The 20,455-nt window shown below is 42.9% G+C and overlaps 1 protein-coding gene across 1 annotated transcript; it reads right to left on the reverse strand.

Moving 5' to 3' along the window:
* Positions 1-1,633: 1,633 nt before the first annotated feature.
* On the reverse strand, positions 1,634-16,163 carry LOC128713337 (uncharacterized). The gene is made up of 15 exons (XM_053808196.1): positions 15,914-16,163; positions 11,833-11,962; positions 8,715-8,829; positions 8,481-8,574; positions 8,200-8,313; positions 6,286-6,489; positions 5,240-5,530; positions 5,028-5,158; positions 4,061-4,223; positions 3,702-3,801; positions 3,382-3,575; positions 2,821-2,959; positions 2,350-2,737; positions 2,160-2,270; positions 1,634-1,935 (listed from the first exon to the last, which is right to left on the reverse strand). The coding sequence occupies exons 1-15, from the start codon at positions 16,161-16,163 to the stop codon at positions 1,645-1,647; spliced, it is 2,715 nt and encodes a 904-aa protein (XP_053664171.1). The 3' UTR covers positions 1,634-1,644.
* Positions 16,164-20,455: the final 4,292 nt, after the last annotated feature.

Below are 20,455 nucleotides of genomic sequence, written 5' to 3' on the forward strand. Positions count from 1 at the left end.
TTACGGAGCAGCCGGCGACCACTTTATAGAACCAGGCGGAAGGCAGAAATTGGAAAAAAGGGACCGAAAGTGAATTGAAGAAAGCGATTCCACCCTGCTTCCCTGTCGGTCTATTCCGGTGGCCGGAAAGAGATGATTGGGTAAAAACAGGGTTCACATTTAGAAACTTTCCGGGCGTTTGAACTTTTGGAAAAGATCGGAAGGATTGCCATTTGGGAGTGTCGTAAAGGATTTTTTGTTTTGTTCTGTTTGCACTTTGTTGGAATACTTTCTACGAGCTGGTGGATCGATAATTTATGGGTTGTGTTTTATGCATGAATTGGTTCACGTCGAGTTGAGGTGTCTTTTTTCTCATTACCGTGATGCTTTATAAATTGTTTTCAGAATCTTAAGTCAGTGTACGAAGCGTTTTATCATTTATTTTCAAACAGTTGACGAAATGATTTTGCGAAAATAATGACATTTAAAATTAAAAAAAAGGAAATGAAACGAGCAATCTTATCCAAATCAAAACTGAAGGTAAAAAAGTAACGCTGCAGAAGAAAGTAAACGTATCGCGCCGTTTTATTGAAAAATTCTTTTATTATACAAACAATGCCATTTGCCGCTTCCGTTTATTACAATAATATTTAGAATATGACCAATAAAAGTAAACATAATGAATCAATAATAATAGTTTATTCACCTAGCAGCGGTACACTTACAACATCCCTCCGCGTTTAACGTTCGATCCTAGTTAGGTACACGTCCATATTGAATAGAGCAGGATGTTTCCGCTTCTTGAGTTATGTTTTGCGAGAATATTACTACTACACTCTTTCCCACACCCACGCCATTTCCGCTAGCGGGACGATTCCAGCGCGTCATAACACAAAAAAGGTTCCATTCGTTGCGCCAATCACACACGGTGCCACGGTTTGTGATACTGTCTCGTTCAGCTGAATGTTTCTTACTTTAAATACGTTTTTTGGTTTGTTTGTTTCTGCTTGTTTTTACACATTGAAAGGGACCAAGATTAAGTATTATGTATCCGTTATTGAGCTGAACGTTCCGAGCTACTACTTAAAGTTGTAAATTTAAGCTTTAAATTGAAACAGTATTCCTTGCCGGCACGTTTTCCAACAACATCGTTTCTCCGATTTGTACAGCTTTAAAATTAGGAAGCAATTTACTCCAATGATGATCAGCTTTGTTTAATTTTTGTATTTTAACCTCCATTTCCAATAGAAAAAAAGCCTTTGAAAAGTGCTTTTCCTTTGTGCGCCCTTCAATCTCAATCTGCCCCCCGAAGAGAATAAGATAGAACAGGGAAGGAAAAAACAACTTTTTGATTCAATGCACCACCAGTTGGCCAGAAGTTACTTCGGAAATTTTTGCTTTTAGATTCCACACAGCACAACAAACTCAACCGAACGATTCGAACGACTTCTCACAAAAATAAAACGTTACGAATGATAGACAGCTCAAATTGAATCAATCCAATCCGATCGCACAAAGACGACACACTCGGCAGTGAAGGCGGCCCCGGCCTTTCGGTGCGCTTGGTGCGCTCGATTGTGCTTTTTGTTTTCCGCCTGCCGAACGCTGACCGAACTGAGCAAGGAAGGATAAGCAGCACCGGTACCGGTTTGCGAAGGATAGATATCACACACAGCTTTCCGGCACTCGGTTTGTCATTAGGAAGTCTTCAATTCCTTTCAGGTTGATTTCCGCCTCGGAGATCTCCTCGTCCCGGTAGGTGGTGCTCGATATGATGGGCTGATGGTGATGGTGGTTTGCCTGATGGTAAAACCGATCCTGACCCTTATCCCTGTCCACCTTGTCTGACTCCAGCTCCTGGGGCGAATGGGCGATGTGCTGCTTGATAGCAAATGCGGAACCGGTCGAGTTAATCGGAATCAGCTCTTCCTGGTGGATGTCCGTCAGTCGGGGATACTGGCAAGGTAGTCAAGAATATGGAAGAGAAAGCCATGACATGACATGCATGTTGTCGGTGGAAAAGTTGATCATTGAAATGAACAATCGCAATGGGCGAGAAAGGCAAATGTGGAACAAGCTTTGAGCAAAAGCTCCTGTCAAACAGATCTAGTAGCCGCGGGCTTGACAGTTTGGGGAAAACCTCAACAATGGGGCAACTTTGCACCGGGCAGTACGCTTACCGGTATCAGATCGGGATCCTGCTCGTCGTCAATAGTTTCTACTTTGGTTTTCGTTTTAATGCTGCTGCCGACGTTGTTCATCCATTTGGTGGTTTTCGTGGGTTTGTCCTTCTGAAATTGGGAGGCAGATAAAACACAAGACACTCGTCACTCCCGGCTCATCCATTGATCGGATCGGCCCGCACAGTACCTTCGATATGTCGACCAGCAGAAGCGTATTTTTCGACTCCTCCGTGTATCGCTTTTCTTTATTGATATTTTGTTTAAGTCTTTTCGATTTCAGATAAATTCTAACGATAATGATGATAATGATCAGTACGATGGTTAGGAACAGCCCGATCAGGATGGGTGTCAGCAGGGTTGATTTGGGGTCTTGGCTCGGTGCGGGATCGTCGAGTGTGCCCGGTATGAAGAGATCCGCAATAAAGATGCGCGGACTGTGCCCTTTCTGGTTGACCGAGTAGACGTACAGCTTGAGCGAGTCCGGCTGGCGATGTCCTCCGGCGGGCAGCTGCTGTCGGAGCTGGTCGAAGGATGTGATACTGAAGATGGGTTCCTCGGTGTTGGTGAGATTGATGCTACGACGAATGAATGGAACCGAAGTCGCTTTTCATCTTGCTGTTCATCTAGCATTTGATAGAATATTTCCAGTGTTTCTTACCTGTGTCCCGGGTAACGGCTCGATAGCATCTCCAGCACGAATGATTGCTTCAGCCCACCATCATATCCCTGGTGACAGTTCACCTCGAATGCGTTGGTGAAGTTGCGCCACGAGCAATTGATAACCGAGGTGGGCAAACCTGGGTGATGGAATGATCCAACGTCCCGCAGGTACATGTGAGCATGGAACAGTGGGAGAATTATCATGCAATTTGCATGATGAAAATAACATAAATTCATCGTATTTCATTTCACCATTGTCTTCTTTCCCAGGAAAATGAGGCCAATCAAGCTCGTATCACTAGTTATAGTAAAGCGGGAGGGCAAAAAGCAAAAAAACAAAAGCGGACAAACAAAAAAAAACAGTACCAACAAACACAAGCAGCAATTTTCCTTCATTATTTATGCGATGCGAACGGGTGCTGCTGTTGCTGGTGAAACCGTTACCGCCAGCATACACTCGCAATCGAACAAAAGTGAAAAAGCGGGAGCAAAAAACCAAAAAAAAAAAGAAAACCAAAAGCAGACAAACAGCAAGCAAAATAAGTGCTTGCATCCGTACCGGCTGCAATCAGGTGGAAAATGCACGGTTCCGCCATTGTTCCGATCTCGTTCGTACCCCAGCAGGACAGCGTACCGTACTCCTGTTCGCTGGTCGGTGTGTAGTGCAGCTGGCTCGTCGAACCATTGCTGGAAAATCGATGCTGCTCAATCTCCAGTACCTCTTCCGAGTTTTCGAAGCGCCAGTAAAACTTGCTAATGAGAGTAGAAAACCCCGAACAGTAAAATGAAGTCCATACAGTCCATTTATAAAACGTTTACAATTACTCGCGGGTGAGGGAGCGAGCAGTGGTTGGAGGAGTTGGAGCGGCCTATCCTTACCTTGCCAACGGGTGCGTTATTATATCACAACTGACGGTGATTGTTTCGTCCAGCGAGACACCGATGCTTATAATCTTGTCCGTAGCGCAAAGAGGAACATCTTTCGGAGGTGAAAACAGTACAGAAAATAATTAGTAACTCGTGCATATTTCCAAGAGAACAATAAATTAATCATCCCTCATCTTAAAAAAAATGTATAATTATAATAGTTCGTAAAGAAGGAAATTATTCATTATTCATTTTACTCTATTGTATCGCATTTTGATATGAAACACAAAACTAGAAGCACTTAAAGACATGACAAACAAGAGACCAATCAATTGGAAAATTCATCGCTACCCCTTCATTAGGCAACTTACATTTGATGTTGAGTATGATCTCATTGCTAAGCGTTTCACCCTCGGAATTGAGTGCCCCGCACTGGTACGAACCGCTCGAGTAGCGTGTCACCTTCTGTATGACCAGACTCTGGTTCGAGCGAACGATTTTCGTCGACGACGAGTTCTGAGGTAGTTGCACTCCCTGGTGGTGAAATTGATTAAACAGAAAACGTTGACTCTAAATGACGCCGATGATGATGATGATGATGATGATTGGGAGTATCGTCAATAAGCATCGAATGTATCGACAAACAGCGTGAATGTGTTTTGGGAATGAAACTCTATCGGAGCAAAATTAGTCATCACTGGCTGTGTAAATGCACTGCACTACAGCGGCGGTCTAATTGAGACCGTTGGCTCGTAAAGCCCCGAGCGAATTAGAAGGGGGAAAGCAACCACTGGTACAAATCACCATCCATCCGAAGGGTGCGGGTTTTGTGGTTAGCAATACAGGAGTATCATTTAGTGTACTAGACCGAACTGTTTCGCCAATAAATTTATGCAAATTTGATGTAATTGAGGTTTGTTGCACAGTTGCGGGGACAGTGGTGGCGAACCGGTTTTGTTTCTCGGAAAATGGGTATTCTTTTACCGTGCACTAGAGAGATCGTGATGGTGCGATACTTGTCCCCGAAAGGACGCCGCATGTACCGGAATTTGTGGGATATTTGTAAAGGAATTTTCCTTCCGACATCCGCGCTCCAATGGCGTGGAGCATTGGAACGCAAAATGATGTGGCGTACGTGATCGAACAGAGTAATGACCATAATTTCAGCGCTTTGAAGAGTACGCGGTAGAATCACCGTTAAAGGAAAAGGGTAACGGAAGGATTGTAAGTTGGAATCCAACGGTTGTCGTCAAACGTGGGTGTACTACTGGCGAAACAATTGGAATGCCCGTACGTAGACGCATTCCAGCAGCCAGCAGACAACAGCTCGGTACTTACATTGTGTAACCAGGTTAATCTTCGCCATGACGGATTGGATTGTATCTTGCACTCGAAGTATATGTCGTCACCCTCCTTGATGTCGTCCATGGCGAGTGTGGAACCGAGCTGCAACACAACCACCGGCGGATCTGGCAGGATTCATCAAAGAAACACACCGGTCCCCAATCAAGGACATGGACAAGCAGTAGAGGGTGTACACGAGTACTCACAGTGCACGCTGATGTTTTGGAAGTGTTCCAGGAACAGGCCGGCCACCTTCGGGTTCTGGGCCCGGCAACCCAACAACCGGCCGTCATCCTCCACCGTTGGCACGATCGTCAGTACGGAGTAGGTAGTGTTGCGGATCGAGTGCTCCTTGATGCGTTTCAGCGTCTTTTTGCCCTTGGTCCACTGGATGACCGCATTCGGACGCGCACCAGTAGACTGACAGACGATCTGGTACTCCTTGTGGGCGGCCAGCGATTCGGTTGCGTTGAGAATGTTCACCACCAACGGTTTTACTGGGCGGTGTGGTGTTGCGGTGTACAAAATTGGAAGGAATTGCGGTTAGTTAGGGCAGGGAAGGCAGTTTATTCCTTTTTGCAAACGCTTGTGGGGCGGCTATGATAAGGGTTTTCGGTTTTGTAATGTTTGCGTAGGGAACACGGGTCCGTCTGTTTAGTTTGCTAATATCAATGGGAGTTTTGCCTTTGGTAAATCATCTCCAGAACGGCATCAAATGGAGAGTAATTTGTGATTTGCAAATATGCTTAAGACCCGATAACGGGTGTTCGAAGTGATTTAAAGTTAGGTGGACGGTAAGGTGATCTTAAAATATTTCAAATATTTAAAAAAAATGTTCAAAAAATAATTAAATTTAAAATAATTCAAATATGTAAAAAAAATGCTCTAAAACTTGATTCCCTAACTTTGTAATTAATGTAACAGGACATGATCAGCAAAAATTTACTTCTTTCCATGCATGCTATTTCCTGGTAAAAGATTTATGGATCCTGTTTTCCTGCAAACAACATTGACATCGACAAAGGACACTTGTACGTTCTCTATTTCTTCCAGCAAATGAACATGTTCTCGGACACATTCAATCAAGCGAGCAAGATTGTACCAAATGTGATCAGTTTCCTGCACCATCCATCCGTATCATTTTGACCACCCTCGAACCATCCCGTTCCGTCCCCCCCATTCGTCCTGATTTTCCGTTCGAACGCATGTCCGATAATGGCGATGGTGAAAATTGACGCTTGCAAACACTTACGGTACATATCGAGCACAAACTTGCTCGTACGGGGTTCCATCAGCTTCGTGTTGGACGCCTGGCACGTGAAGACCGAGTGCAGCTGGTGACGCTGGACGGATGTCCACAGCAGACGATTTTCGATAATGTTTCCGGTGTTCTGTTCGATCTGATTATCCACCAGATTATCGTTGATGAACCAGAGCACATCGGGCTGCGGTCTGCCTGAAGCGATCGATAGTGGGGAGTTTTGTAAGGAATGGGATGAGACACAGATTCAAGGAAGGAGCTGCACAACTCGAACCAAACATTGCATGCGAAAATAAGCGGAAAGGTACTTTCTCAGCAACAATGTATAGAATGGAAGGATGAAAAAACGGAAAGGAAATCAATTAAAACGAAATAATGTTATAAAAGAGCATTAATGAAGATGGATATTGGGAGAGGTTCTTGCCTCGGTTAAATTTTTTAGTAATTTCGATTAGAACATTTTAATAGAACTTGGCTTTTCGGCAACAAGATTTTAAAAGTTTTATTTCGTGTTTTTCCTTGAGAAATCTGTCTCGTCGTCAATGTACCTTCAAGTGATAAAAAAATCTTTCCCCCTGCTCTGAACCGGAACTCTGGTGCGCAGATAAATGGAGGAAATTCTCTCTCCGCACGCCAGCTTCCGTTTCCACTTTGGGTTAACTCGATTCCTTTCTCTTTTTTTTTTCGTTGCCGTTCTACCGTTCTATTCTGCACTCCGTTTGCCATTCAATCAATGTTGAATTTGTATGCAAATCCATTGCACCGTTTAAATTCACATTTCCTTGCCCAGAACATACACCGCCCGGATGAATCGGTTTTATCCGTGCAAAGATGCAAAGGTTTGCTTTTCAATAGAATTATAAAATCGTTAGCAAGGGGTTTTTGTGTGCGTGGAATTGCTTCCAGCTCCAGCATCGTTCGCCTGGCGCTTGCACTATTCGACTTGAGAAACTTTCCCCACCACCGGGGGTACGTGAGTACACTGGGGTACTTGAGTTTTGCGAAAGATTTGTAACATTTTAAGTCATTTAAAGTTATGATCCATCTCGTGTGCTTGGGATCCAATTGCTTCTCTCGCCCTCTCTTGTGCATGAGTGTAAAATAAAAGAAACCGTACACTTTTCAAAAAGCTATACCAAAACCCCAACATCAAAACTCAAACTGGCAAACTGGAAAGTGTGTGCTTTAGCTTGCGTTACTAGTGAACTTTTTCCCTTCCGGTCGCCTCCAACGGTCGACACGCGCGCTAGGCAAGGCGCACATTTTTCCCACCATTGCCGGGCGGCTGAAATAATAGTCAAACAAATATCAGCCAAAGCTTGCCAGACCGTGAAACATCTGCAGTCGACTTTAAACTTTTAAGTACGCTCGAATGAGTAGTGAAACCCCCTTCGGGTCTTCGGCAGCTGGGTTCGAGCGCTGATGCCAGATCAACTTTTCGTTTCACGGTTCGGACTTTTTTTTTCCTTCCTTTTTAATACACAATTTTTATGTTTGCTTTTCGAGGGTGAAAAACGTGGCCAGGCGACAGACAGGGTTGAACAAAAAAAAAAAAGATGAATAAAGCAGATTTGCCTTTCAACGGTACGGAGTATTTTGACATCTCGCGGTTCTTTTGGACTCAATTAAAGTTCAACGTCTGTGCTTGCTTTCTGCTCACGGGTTGGTTTATGGAGGGGGTTTGTGCACTCCGGAAAAATAGATTAACATTAATATTTCGTATAGGAAGTAGTAGGGAAGTTAGTAAATCATAGTACAAATTTAACAATAACGTTGGCGTGCGACTTAACTAATGGCAAAAGCATAAAGAGACGACACAAAGGAACAATACAATATGCATGTCTAAAGTTGTCACGATTCTTCTTAAATGAGCATTTCAAGACAGAGAAACTTTACATAAATTACCTCCAACCACACGGCACGTCAGCAGTATATCATCTCCTTCCTCCTTTGGTCCTATTATTGTACTATTTATGACACGTCCCCAGCGATCTAGAACTACGGGTTGCGATGGCGGTACTGTAGAGTTTTTTTTTTGTTACAAAGAATATACCGAACGGATGTAAGTGAGAATGGAAGTGGAATGCATGTGGGGCGAAACGTTTGCGAAACGGTTCAGTCACATTGTCTGATTTCGATTTGGATAATGTTGTAAACAAACAGAAAAAAAAACATTTCTAACTTACTAATCACGGTGAGATTGAAGCGGAAGCTTTGCGTTTGGCTATTTTGGAAGTCAACCCGGCAACGGTAAATTCCCTGATCGTGACGTTTAATTTCCTGCCCGTGGGAGTGGGAAAAAATGGAACGTATTACGCACGGAATGGTTGCACAATCGAACACAGCGTTCGTCATATTTACACAACAAAAGGGCACAGGGATGCGAAATCAAATCGAAATGGATGACGTCAACAACTTACGTTCAATTCCAAATATGCTGGATCACTTTCGATCACGTAACGGGCACGTGGACCAAACACCTGCGGCGCCGACCAATGTTGAGCATCGTTGAGCGATTTTCCCCGTACATCGAGACTGTCACGGCGATGGCGAAATGGGAGAGGAACAAACACAATTTATAATTTATAAGACGTTATAAGGAGCTTTTAGGTTAAATCCTTCTGATTTAAGTTAAAATACAGTTGTTGCCGTTAAGTTTAGTTACGAAACCACCAACGTTTGATAGCTTGCATCAATTTTCGATTCTAACATTAGGTTTTATAAGCGTGCTTCACTGTTTTCCACTAAATCACTAATGTTTTTGTCTATTATTCATGAATTTCTGCCTCTATATTACTTTATTAGAGTTTTATGTCGAGAAGGACAATTAAATCGAATCGAAATAGGTTAATTAGTGGATGACCTTCAAACAAGAACTAAAAAATTGTGATCAAACGTTCACAATCTAACGTCTAACCTTCCGGTGAGTGCCAATGCAAACATGGCCGATTTCGCCATTTGACTAGCAAGTCTCTTTAAGTTAGGAGAATTAAATAAAACTCAAGCTTGAAATGCTGTTTTGCCTTTAACTATTTAATGTAAAAACTCGTCCGATTCAACAAGTTTTCATCCCTTAAAAGCGTATTTTAAAACTAAATAGAAAATTAGTTTTCATCAGACAAAAAATTGATGCACACTGATATTTTGGGCCAAGAATTCACGCGCTACAGAGAGATATATTTAACGGTAACGACTGGAAACTAAACCATTATCCTTTTCATCTAAAACACACTATTACTTTGGCACAAGTTATGGAAGATTTTCATCACTGCCAGACGATAATTACCTCCAAAAGGGGATTCTTTTCTGTCCATGCTCTATTTTATTCTACCAAGTGGGACCCGTTCGCAGCGATTCGCTTTTCTATGTTTATGACCTCAATATCGTTTGTTTTGATATGGGTGAGCCAATGGAAGCTTAGCGTTTGTGCGCTACTCACATTGCAGATCGTTTTGAAACTACAAAAAAGCCACCAAATCTAGATATCAAGCACCGGGGCCATCCGCTTCATTGTCGTACTGTAGAGCGTCGTTCTATAGAGCTACGTCTCCATGCGAGTAGGAGGGAAGCTGCTCCATAAAGCGAAGAGATTTACCCAACGCCAAACAATGGAAGTAACAGTAAACGAAAAAATCAACTTCCCGAACCTGCCGCCACCCCGGATCACTCAATGCCAGGATATCCCGTGATAAACCCGGTGATGGCTTCTGAACAATGAAATAATCCGTACCAGTTGATAGAGAAAAATATTCTCTTGTCTCGCAATGCCAGCACTTTAGCCCTGCCCCGCCGGATGTGTCCGCTTCAAAACCCCTTATTGTCACACAGTAATCTCCGCTCCGGTAAGTGACCCACAACTGCTGTAACTACGGAGTGTCGGTAATGGGTTGCTGACCAACCCAGTACACTACATACCACCCGGCACGACTGCGACTCCTCTCCGTTTGCAACAATCTGCAGATTGCTCACCATCGCACCCGAAAACCCATGATCCACAAATTTTGCCTTCACATGACCATTTACCCAATCGAGATGGTTAAGGAAGGGCTATTCCAAACCATGGAAGTGTGTGTGAGTGCCCATTGCTGTAATGTGTGGAACGGTGAAAAGGTGGTGTGAAAGAAATGGAAAGGGGCGAAAGAGGGAATCATTTCTATTCCAGTGACCAACAACCGTCCAGCAATGTGTTATCTAGGATGATTCGCTTTCGGAATCGCTTTTCCTTTGGCAGGAAATCCGAGCGGGAAATTGTTCCTGGCCAAGTGATTTTATATAAATTGTTATCTTTTTTATTGTCATTTCCGCTTATGGTTTCTGCTCTTTCTTCGGTTGCTTATCAGCGAGCGGCTTACACGGAGTGTAGAGAATTGGCAATGAGAGGGGGGGAATGAGTTAAAGCGTTAATCGTTAACCCTAAGGTAGTGTAGATTTATTTTTTGCTTTCCGCATCTAGAATCAGCATGAAAGAATGGTGGACAATATTCGTAACATTTTACGTTGCAGATCACTACATTGATTTTATTCGCTGCGAATAAATGGGTTTTTGGCTCAAAACTATGTCTCTTTGAATAAAACATGCGTTTTGCTTAAATTGCTGAAGTTGACAACTTCTTCCGAGGTTTCCAGTAAGGATTTGTCGTCGATTTGTTAGCTAGAAGCATTACAAACTGCATATTCAAGTATGGCTTAGAGTCATCAATTTCCCATCTTTACCGTATTGCACCGAAAGTGCAAGCGGAAAAACGTTCGAAAAATGTCATGTAATCGGAGGAAAACCGGGGAAAAAGCCAGCAAAACATTCCTACCTTAAGGGATGTGCCTGATCCTGATGCATTCGGGAGCTGCATTGCTGCACCGTTCATCCGGAAAAGAGGGCAAAACGAAACCATACTCCACCGAGGGAATATTTATGTTCCATGCACCGAGCTTCCCTACTTTGACTGGGCTAGAATATCGGGTTAAGCCCGGTATTTCTCATCCCAAGGCACAGCGAAACCAGCGCAAAAAAGGAATCCGGAACGGGATTTTGGCCACCACGAACGAACACACCACCCAGGGTGGTAGTGCATCTCAGTTTTATATTTCATGAAGTGTAAAATGAGGTTCGTTCGGCGCATAATAAAAGGAGCAAACATAAAACCCCCAAGCCGAGTGAAGGATTAGTGAAGGCTGCTGCATCGAAGGGCAATTTCTCGATTGATTTTCCCTCCCGTTTGGATGGGGCACGCTCGTGGAGAACGGGCGGTGTTACTGCAGTGTCAAGTGGGCCTTTGTGGGGGGGGCTGACGAGTGTGGCACAAAGAACAAACTGGAGCGACCGGCTGGACGATATGGGAAACGTATTTTTCAACCCATGCAACAAACTGGCAACCTTCACATTGGACGACTTTGTTCGATGCAATGCTATGCAGTGAAACACGACCTTCTTTTCTGGCGCTTAGCGAGAAGCAGCCCTTTTGTGGTGCTCTGCGGTGGTACTGGATCGGAACTTAAATAGCTGGATGTGAAAATGTGAGAAGGCGAACGGATATCACTTACCTGTACAAAGGAATTCCAGCGTTGTCGCGAAACCACAGCACCATATTGATTTTGTCGCGGTTCGATGCTAGAAGCGGACAGTAGAGAGTGGCCTGCTGGTCTTCGATTGCTTCCACGTCAGTGGTTTTAACTGTCAAGATGTTGTTGAGGTTAGCGCGTATTGGATAGAGAAGGAATGTTAATAGCACTGCATTTTATTTACTAGAAAATATTTAATTTCAACTTAATAATTACTATATAAAATGAAGTACAGACTTTCTAGTTGTTTTATCAATATTAGGCTATAATTACTGTCTAAATAAACTTTCTCCAACACTCGAACTTATTTAGTGTGTTGTACTTTAGAATGCAAATATTCATCACCGTTGTTTAGGAGAAGCTTACACATTTCCGGCAATAAATTTTATACCAACGCAATAAACCATTTTCGACTTCTTCCGAAACCACATCCCAGGCCCAGTTTTGCCTGAGTGGCAAATAAGTGCTAGATGGTGTATGTTTAAGGGATAGCACCATCTCTTTCCACCACTCCAGCCAACTGAAACTAAAAATCAAAGTGAAAGCAAAAAGCAAAAAGCTCCATCCACCTCGCATCCGTTCCGGTGCGAGTGGGCTGATCTTAATGGTTCCGGTCGGAGTTCCACGCGTCTGGTACTGCTGCTCAGTTCTTCAAGAACGTTTACTACCGCTGGTTTGATGCTTCAAAGCATCGCAAGAAAAATACTTCTTCACCGGGTGGATTGACTTTAACAGCGGCAATAGTAATCTTCCCACCAGTTACATGGGTCGTCAAGTATTTGTGTGTGATTTCTGCTTTTTTTTTGGGCCCGTGGAGTTGTTTGATGCGGGTGGCGGACATGCAAACAGTGAAATATAGAAATATCACAATTTTATAGCCACATTTTAGTGTTGCTTCCCCATGTCCCGGACGGGTAGGAAAGGTCACTGGACTGGATGGTATACGTGTATTTTTTATGGGGCTATATTTGCTTCCCGACATCCCAGCTCTGTCGTGATGTTTCGCCCAAATCCCTGAATGGGTGTTGGAGCATGATTTTTCAATTTAATAGACTCGTCGGTGGGAAAGTTTTTTTTATGACTTTTTACCGTTTACTTGCACACTAAAAAAAATGCTAAAATTTTTTGTGACATGTCACGTCTATGGTGGAAATGACCGCTTTTCCCATTGTGAGGCGGTACATGTTGGTTGTTTAGGACTGTTTGGGTATTTTTTATAAGTTTTGTTGCTATTTCACCAAGAGGACACATTGAAAGTCCATTTATTTACTGTTAAAATTCGATTCATTTGCTTCTCTGTGTCCTTTTTTTATGTCTTTTGGGTAGTTTCATTCGCGTTGCAAAAGGAAAACTGTCACAACCAGACGCCTTCGCTTGTGAAATGCAATTTAATTTGCTCCCATTATTATCCACGTCTCCCGGATACGCCAAATTGTTGCAATTGTTCGTTTAATTTGTGGACCGTGAGAAAGGGCGAAAACATCCATTCCAACCATTGCCCGGAATCGTGGTAGTGGTGAAGGAAGTACCTTCGAGCGGTTTTGCTGAAGCAGAAAGCACCGGCTTCGGAAACATTTTGCTCGGCCGGCTTCGGTGGAAACATTTTAGGCTTGTGGCCGCTCCATCCACCCCGTAGCCGGGCTGGGGTTTACGGTTGGTTTTAATTTAATTTTTTCCACAAATTCTTCTATGCCGCATCCTGCGGCCATCGGTAACGATGCGAGACAGCACATCGTCGGCGGTACCCAAAGTTCGGCTAAAACCATGAAACTTGAAACTCGCTTCTTGCGTTGGGATGATCGCCCCTGGGTGGTAGCGGTCTGTCTTTGGCTGCGCCGCCATTTGCAGCACGGTGGCTTAAAAGTTGCGCGCGAATCGGTCGTTCGCGGTTCGATTCGTTAGATGTGGCTTTTAACGGTGTAGACGTGCTACCTTCCGATTCGAAGCACAAACTTGGAATAAATCGTTGCGTAACTATACGGCATAATTGAAACCACGAAAACCATCATCCTGTTGTGTGGGGAAAGAATGTTTGAACATTGTTATGGTTGATTTTTATCGATTAAAGCAACTACGGTTAAGGATATTTTTTTTTTTAATTAAATGTCTTCACATCAAACAAAATGGAGGAAGATTAATATACGTGAAATTACTTTACACGCTAAGCATGGGGAGCGGTTTCGGAAAGCTCTTAGAGTAACAGCCAACATATGCGAAAAGAATACGGCAGGGAAAGCACGAACAACTTTCATTACTTTTCGAGATGATGGATGCACGGACTCGCTCAGCTCTTGCTCACAGTTTAAATTAAAATTCTCTAAGCAAAAGGTACACCGTGCGGGTTTTCCCAGTTACACCATGCACGGATACATTGTGTAATCAACAATTACAAAGGAACAATTTAATTAAACCTGATCATCACTGTCGACTGCGTTTGATGTTTACTGACGTAACTTTTCCAAAGGAAAGAAACAAAACAAGAGAAGAGAAAAGTAGGCATGTGGGATAAGACACAGTTTCGTCGCTTGTCAAATAAAGATCACAGAACAAGTTTAAAAAAAACTTATTTAACAAATCATTTGTGAATGTTCTTTTACAATCATGCTGTTTTATTGTTAAAATGACTTTTAATTACTTAAGTCTTAGTCTTAGTCTTATTAGCAACGCTACTTAATCCCGTGCAATCATGTCAAGCGAAACAATTGAAGTAAATTTGTGGAGTAAATTAGAACGAAGCGTGAAATTGGCGAAGCTACTACACCGTAAAAGATTACGGGAACCACAGCGACAAGTGGCACTAGAGACATATAAACGCATCCAGAGTTAACTAGCGAACTGCACACCACAAAAAAAACGCTTTATCATCAAAGTCCTTTGAAGTGTTACGACATAAAACACTATGTACGGCGGTATGCGTGTGTGTGTGTGTGTTTGTTGCCATTTTCTGTCCACGTTCTGCTCTGTCGAATTGCTTTTCTTCTTCATCTTCATCTGCCATGACTCGATTTTCGAGCACGTGAAGCAGAAGCAAAAATGTTGTTTGGTTGTAATTACACCGCTCGTACATGAAGTCTCACGAAGTATCACAGTGAAGGATTTCTACCGGCGGGGACTGATGTTCACGGATACATTGTACGCCACACAGCAGCGCGAAGATAACATATAGAACGAGCAGATCAAAAAAAAACGAAAACGGATGGAAACCTTATCCGCTCGGAGTCGTTTCGGGGGACTTTATTAGATTGAAGTTCATTACCATGGTTGCTAATTCTTATTAAATCATTTTTCTCGTTCACAACTCATTTCCAGCTTTACATCGTACGGGGTACTGTTGTTGCGACCGGATCGTAACGGAGTGTTACTGAATGCGTAACCGTGAAATTGTTTCCTCTTCGCTGTTTGGTACGGAGCGGATGAGCTTTAGAATGTTGGGGCATGCTGGCAGTAAGTCATTTGTTTGCAATTGCCATGCGTACTGATTGTTAATTGATCTTAATGTTATCTGAGAACAAATTATTGTCATGAAATGTTTCTGATTTTGTGACTGTTGACTATTAAAATATTTATGTAATTTAGTTTCAGTATGCTAAACAGATGCTTAATATTATTCATGAAGAATGGTTTTCAATTTTTATAAGTTGTATTGTTTTATATTAGGTGTTCAAAAAGCTTTTTCATACACAAACAGAGGAACTAGCAAGGCTTTTTTACTTGAGCAAATGAAATGTGAATTCTTTACTGAATATAATTTGCATCGAAAAAATATCACTGGCATAATTTTTTTTCAACAATTAAAGCGTCGATTGGCTGTTTTTGCGGATTAAAACCAGTTTTTCAGAACACAAAATCTAACAGAGATCAGTAGAGACAAACAAGAACATTACACTTTGCAATTTTCTTTGCGGACGGGAAAAAATAGTAGCTCTAGCGAGACTGAACCTTTGCGAAAGCGCCACCGGTCAAAGCATTTCTTAAGTCATTAGCGTTATCTTTCATCACAAACACTCACTGCTGCACCTTATCCACCATCTGTAATGACCGTTATGAAATCACAATTACTTACCAAAGTTTTCCTTCTCATTGCGTGGATGCGACCAAACCGACCCGGCAAGCGCAAACAGATGCAGCAGCAGAAAAAGCAGAAAAGCAAACGACAAAGGACGGTACCGGTGCGAGAAAAATTCGCCCGTCGCTGGTAAGTGCAACCGGAACAGGTAGCTTCCGGCACGGGTCGTGTCGTCGTCGACGTCGTTCACTGTTGGTACCGTTGCAGGATGTTGCTGAACATCGTACGCCGGTCGATTAATGGTCATTGTTGGCGCGCTCGGTCATGTTTGATTTCGTCCTGCAGTCGGTTCAGCATACATTCCGTAGGCGTTGTGGACGAATACGGTGCTGGCGCGTGTGCGATTTGGTTTTGCTGCCGTGCCCAGGAAAGGAACGTGGATAAAGGTGCATTTTATCACTGTACCCTGCCGTATGGGATCGGGCTGATGAGCTGAATTGAACGCTATCTACGTGTGGTGAAACTTTAGCTAGACACGATCACTGCTTGATCACTGACTATTTCGAAGCTGTTTTTAACTATTCCACACATTCACTGCACTTTCGGGCGGATTTCTTCGCACTGGTCTAATGTAGATAACATGATAACATTTACAACATCACTTTAATGCTGTGTTTTTGCACTCAACACTGTTAAGATAATTAAGAATGATAATAATTATATAAAATGCACTGTAGTACCTCAAAGCACACACTATGAAATATAATTAATTTGATACAAGAATACAGCCTCTAACGATTATGATGAAACATTTTACACTCACGAAGAAATAAACTTTCGTCTATTTAGTCCTTCAATCCAGATACTGCCAGAAGGGTACTAGGCGTTCGTTTGTTTCGGTTTGGCGAGTTCACGTCTGAGGAAGCTTTCACTCAACAGTTGGAACAATGTTTTGACAACATTCTAAGAAACCGAGTCGATATTCAACTACCACCACGGGGAAAATTATCGACAGATTCTTTTCTTAGCATGAGATGAATATTTTATTTGGTTCCATTCTGAAACGAGAAAGAAAACATGGAGGAAAAAAAACGTTAATTCCATTGTAGTGTTTCATGACCGTGAGAACAATGTTCAGATGACTAAAGTGGGGTACAATTTGTTGACATGGTTTAGAGCAGAATTTTGAAAGAAGTGAAATGGAAAATGGAGAAGTAAATTTTGAATAATAAAGCTTCAAAATAATCAACGAAACTAATAATATTCCATCATTCAACCTGGTGTGTTTTCCGAGCAGTTTCAATGTACCTCCATCAGAGTGTATGTAAATATATTCAAAGCCAAACATTAAGGTAGAATGAGCAACGATGCCGTTCAAAATAATGATCGATTAGTCGTTCGTTATTTTACAGAGGTCAATAAAACATATCAGACTCCAGGATGTAAACACAAACCTCAAAACCATCGAATATTCGGACCATTTCTAAATCGATCACGTAATTCTTACGCATAACGAAAATGACCAATCTTATGTTCCTGCTGTCCATGCAAAGCAATAATAAATATTTCGCCTTGAAATTAAGTTCTTCTTTGAGTTGAGTACAGCTTAAGTGTATTGTCCAATTATGGATATTTCACTATTGAAACAGACTACGTTTTTATATTACAATTTTGATTATATCACAATAATATTTCTTTTTAAATAAAACAAATGTGAAACAACCAGTACACTTCAGTGCAATTCCCTCTAACCAAGCCCACTTGCTCAACCTGCGTCTTTGGTCTCTTCACGTCCAACTCAACCACAGCTCCTTGCTAACGATTCTGTAATCACACCGGCAAGGTTAAGGACAGTAACGAGTAACGACAGAAGCACCGATCCGATGGCATCATACTTCATGAAGGAAAGGTCCTTATTTCCCCCTTCAGCTATTATGTTGAGTTATTCCCTTCCGTTGGAACGGAGTTGTTAGCGATGAGAATACTGCAGCTACCCAACAAAATAACCCAACAAAACCCGCAAGGAAATAAGCACATCTAGCGCGATGAGGAGTTGTTTTTGCATCGACTTCCACCCCGGGTTGTTATTCTTTTGCTTTCGGTAGCCGGCTCTCGTGTCTGGTGGAAAAGACAAAGATAAACAGCAAGAAATACGAGAAAGCATGTTGGGAAATGTTTATATTCGAGGCAGTGTTCACTGCTCGGAACGGAACGAATACATTGCAGAAAACCTCAAAAAGAATGAGATTCGCCTCTCAGCGTTGCTTGTTAGGAAATGTGTTGAGGAGATGTGGTAGCTAAAGTACTACATTGTGACATAATAACCGATATGAAGAATCGAAAGAGAACAGACATTTAAAATAACTCGTTTGGACCATCGAGAATATTGCAAGTATTCAATTCATGTTGCTAAACGAAAGCAACTGCAGGTCCTTCATGTGAGTTACTTCATCCGGCACCAGGGAATTTTCATTATGACACTCTTTGAATTGACACCTGCTGAATGATTCAATGCACTGATGCCATCTGTGTCAGCCTTCGCACAACACGGCGACCTTAAAACAACTGTGCCTATCGTGATCGGGTCTCGACACACAAAGTATCCCACACTCTATTTTTAATACCCATCAGTGCTTAGCAGGCGTTGGGGGATTTCCGTGCACTGTTCTGCTCATTCATGCGAGATTTTACGCAAATAACCACCTCCCTGCCATGTACAGCGGCAAAGACCATGGCAAGACTGTCAACGGAGACAAATTGAACGAGCTACCTGACGTTTGCGTCAATGGAGCGCCCTGAATGGGGAACTCATCCAGTGTGTGCATTTTATCGCACTTGCTGTCTTGTGGTTGGCATCATTTTTCTAAGGACCCTCTTTTTTTGTTGGAAGCATTCCTAGAGGGCTCTTTCACTTCTTCCCTGCCGGCATTCATATCGTCTGGATGTATTCATTCGATCAACAGCTTTGTAAACACGTTCGTTAACAACGGAGAGTAGGTGTCCGTGGGCGATTGCTACTGCACTGTGTGGGTAAAATGACATCCAGAGGCATGACGGATATTACGGATTGGAAGGGAGCACTGGGTTGAAGTAAACCGAACACCATGTGCACTATTTGTTGAAAGAAGGCATTACATGGAGGCTTAGTTAGTGTTCCGGTAAAAGTGATGGTTTGCCCAACACACTCGATGGGCTCGATCTTGTCTGTAGCCATGTACGTGTGATGGAGGGAAATGTTCATGCAAAATGAAATATGAACGGTGCCTCAAGATGCGATGCCTTCGATGTGCTCCAATATTGCTTCCCTCTCTGTACGTGTGCTCGATGAGTAAAGCCACAGACATGGCCGAAATGCGGATAAGCCTTAAGGAGGATCGCAAAGGCGGCTGATTTAAGATTTCCTTCCTGTGAGGCGAATAAAGCTAGAAGCAGGTGGCAGCCCTCCATTGTTGTTGCGTGATGGATATCGTGGCAAACGTACAAGTGAGCTTACGACAGCACACGAAGAATGACATTGTTGGTGGCGGTGTGATGAAGAGTACTTGTGATGGAGTGATGGGAAGATGAATGTGATTCTATTTGTTTTCGTCCGATATGCAAAAACAAGTTCCCGGTATCTCGATGCTCTTTATATCGCACCGTTTCGTAGTGTATTGTGGTGTTTAAATTCGTTTTGCTGGTTATTGATTTGAGTTTCATTGTCCTATTAAAGCGTCAGTTGCTAAATATCCCCCAATTGATTCCCATTTCTCCGTCATTGACCTTCATTCGGGCAGCCCAAAACCTTCAAACTAATCAAAGCAACACGGGAAAACAATCGCTGATGATAAGCCATTAGCATAAAAATGTATCATAAAGATATAATGGGGATGTAATCTTGCTTCACGATTATCTAATGACTTTTCATGTTAGCAAGCAACCTTGGAGCAACCGTCGAATCATAACCACATCATGGAGCATCGGAATGAATCGGCTTTTCGGAGTTCAGAATATTGATTGTGCTCCGTGTTTATTCAGAGATCGTCCGAACATTCCAAGCCGCATGCTTTGGAGTCTTTGTGCTGTTGTGGCAGTCAGCCCTAGCGGCTCTTGTGTGAATAGAATGCTCCCATTTGATGGGCCATCATACACAGTCTTTCACCTTTTTTTGTGGAATAGCTAGCAGAACCTATGGCTTGGATCAACCATCAATGGATGATGACGGCCATTTGGCTGGCCACCGTTATGCAGTGACTTTAAACGGGAGAAAAAATCACCACCACATCCAAACCGCCCATTGGCCCATGGGATGGGTGGCCACACAACCGCTACCGATCCCCAGACAAACAAAACCGGCGACAACACCTGGCGCCCCTTGTTGGCGCTCGTGCTCGGGAGCTTGGGAGAGTGGGAGAGGCCGTTTTGTCGCCGCAGCACCTTCATGTCCCATGTCCCACGGTGGATGTAATTCGGTGGGTCCGAAAATAAATCACAAACACGCAACCTGAATTATTAGCGTGCTGCGTTTTTCGATCATTCGTTTGCAGCATTTGGTTTTGTTCTCGCTCGTGCTTGGGTAAACCCCCGCGCCTCAAAAAGTGTTTCCCTGGCTGGAAAATG

The sequence above is a fragment of the Anopheles marshallii genome, chromosome 3 (assembly GCF_943734725.1).
Source record: "Anopheles marshallii chromosome 3, idAnoMarsDA_429_01, whole genome shotgun sequence".
Classification (NCBI taxonomy): Eukaryota; Metazoa; Arthropoda; class Insecta; order Diptera; family Culicidae; genus Anopheles; species Anopheles marshallii.

Excerpts from the sequence above, each read along its gene's own strand:
- LOC128713337 (XM_053808196.1), bottom strand. The coding sequence starts at position 16,163 with ATGACCATTAATCGACCGGCGTACGATGTTCAGCAACATCCTGCAACG. Across the intron at positions 8,314-8,480 it reads CTTCAATCTCACCGTGATTA|TACCGCCATCGCAACCCGTA; the intron begins GTAAGTTAGAAA and ends AAAACTCTACAG. Across the intron at positions 3,576-3,701 it reads ATAACGCACCCGTTGGCAAG|CAAGTTTTACTGGCGCTTCG; the intron begins GTAAGGATAGGC and ends TACTCTCATTAG.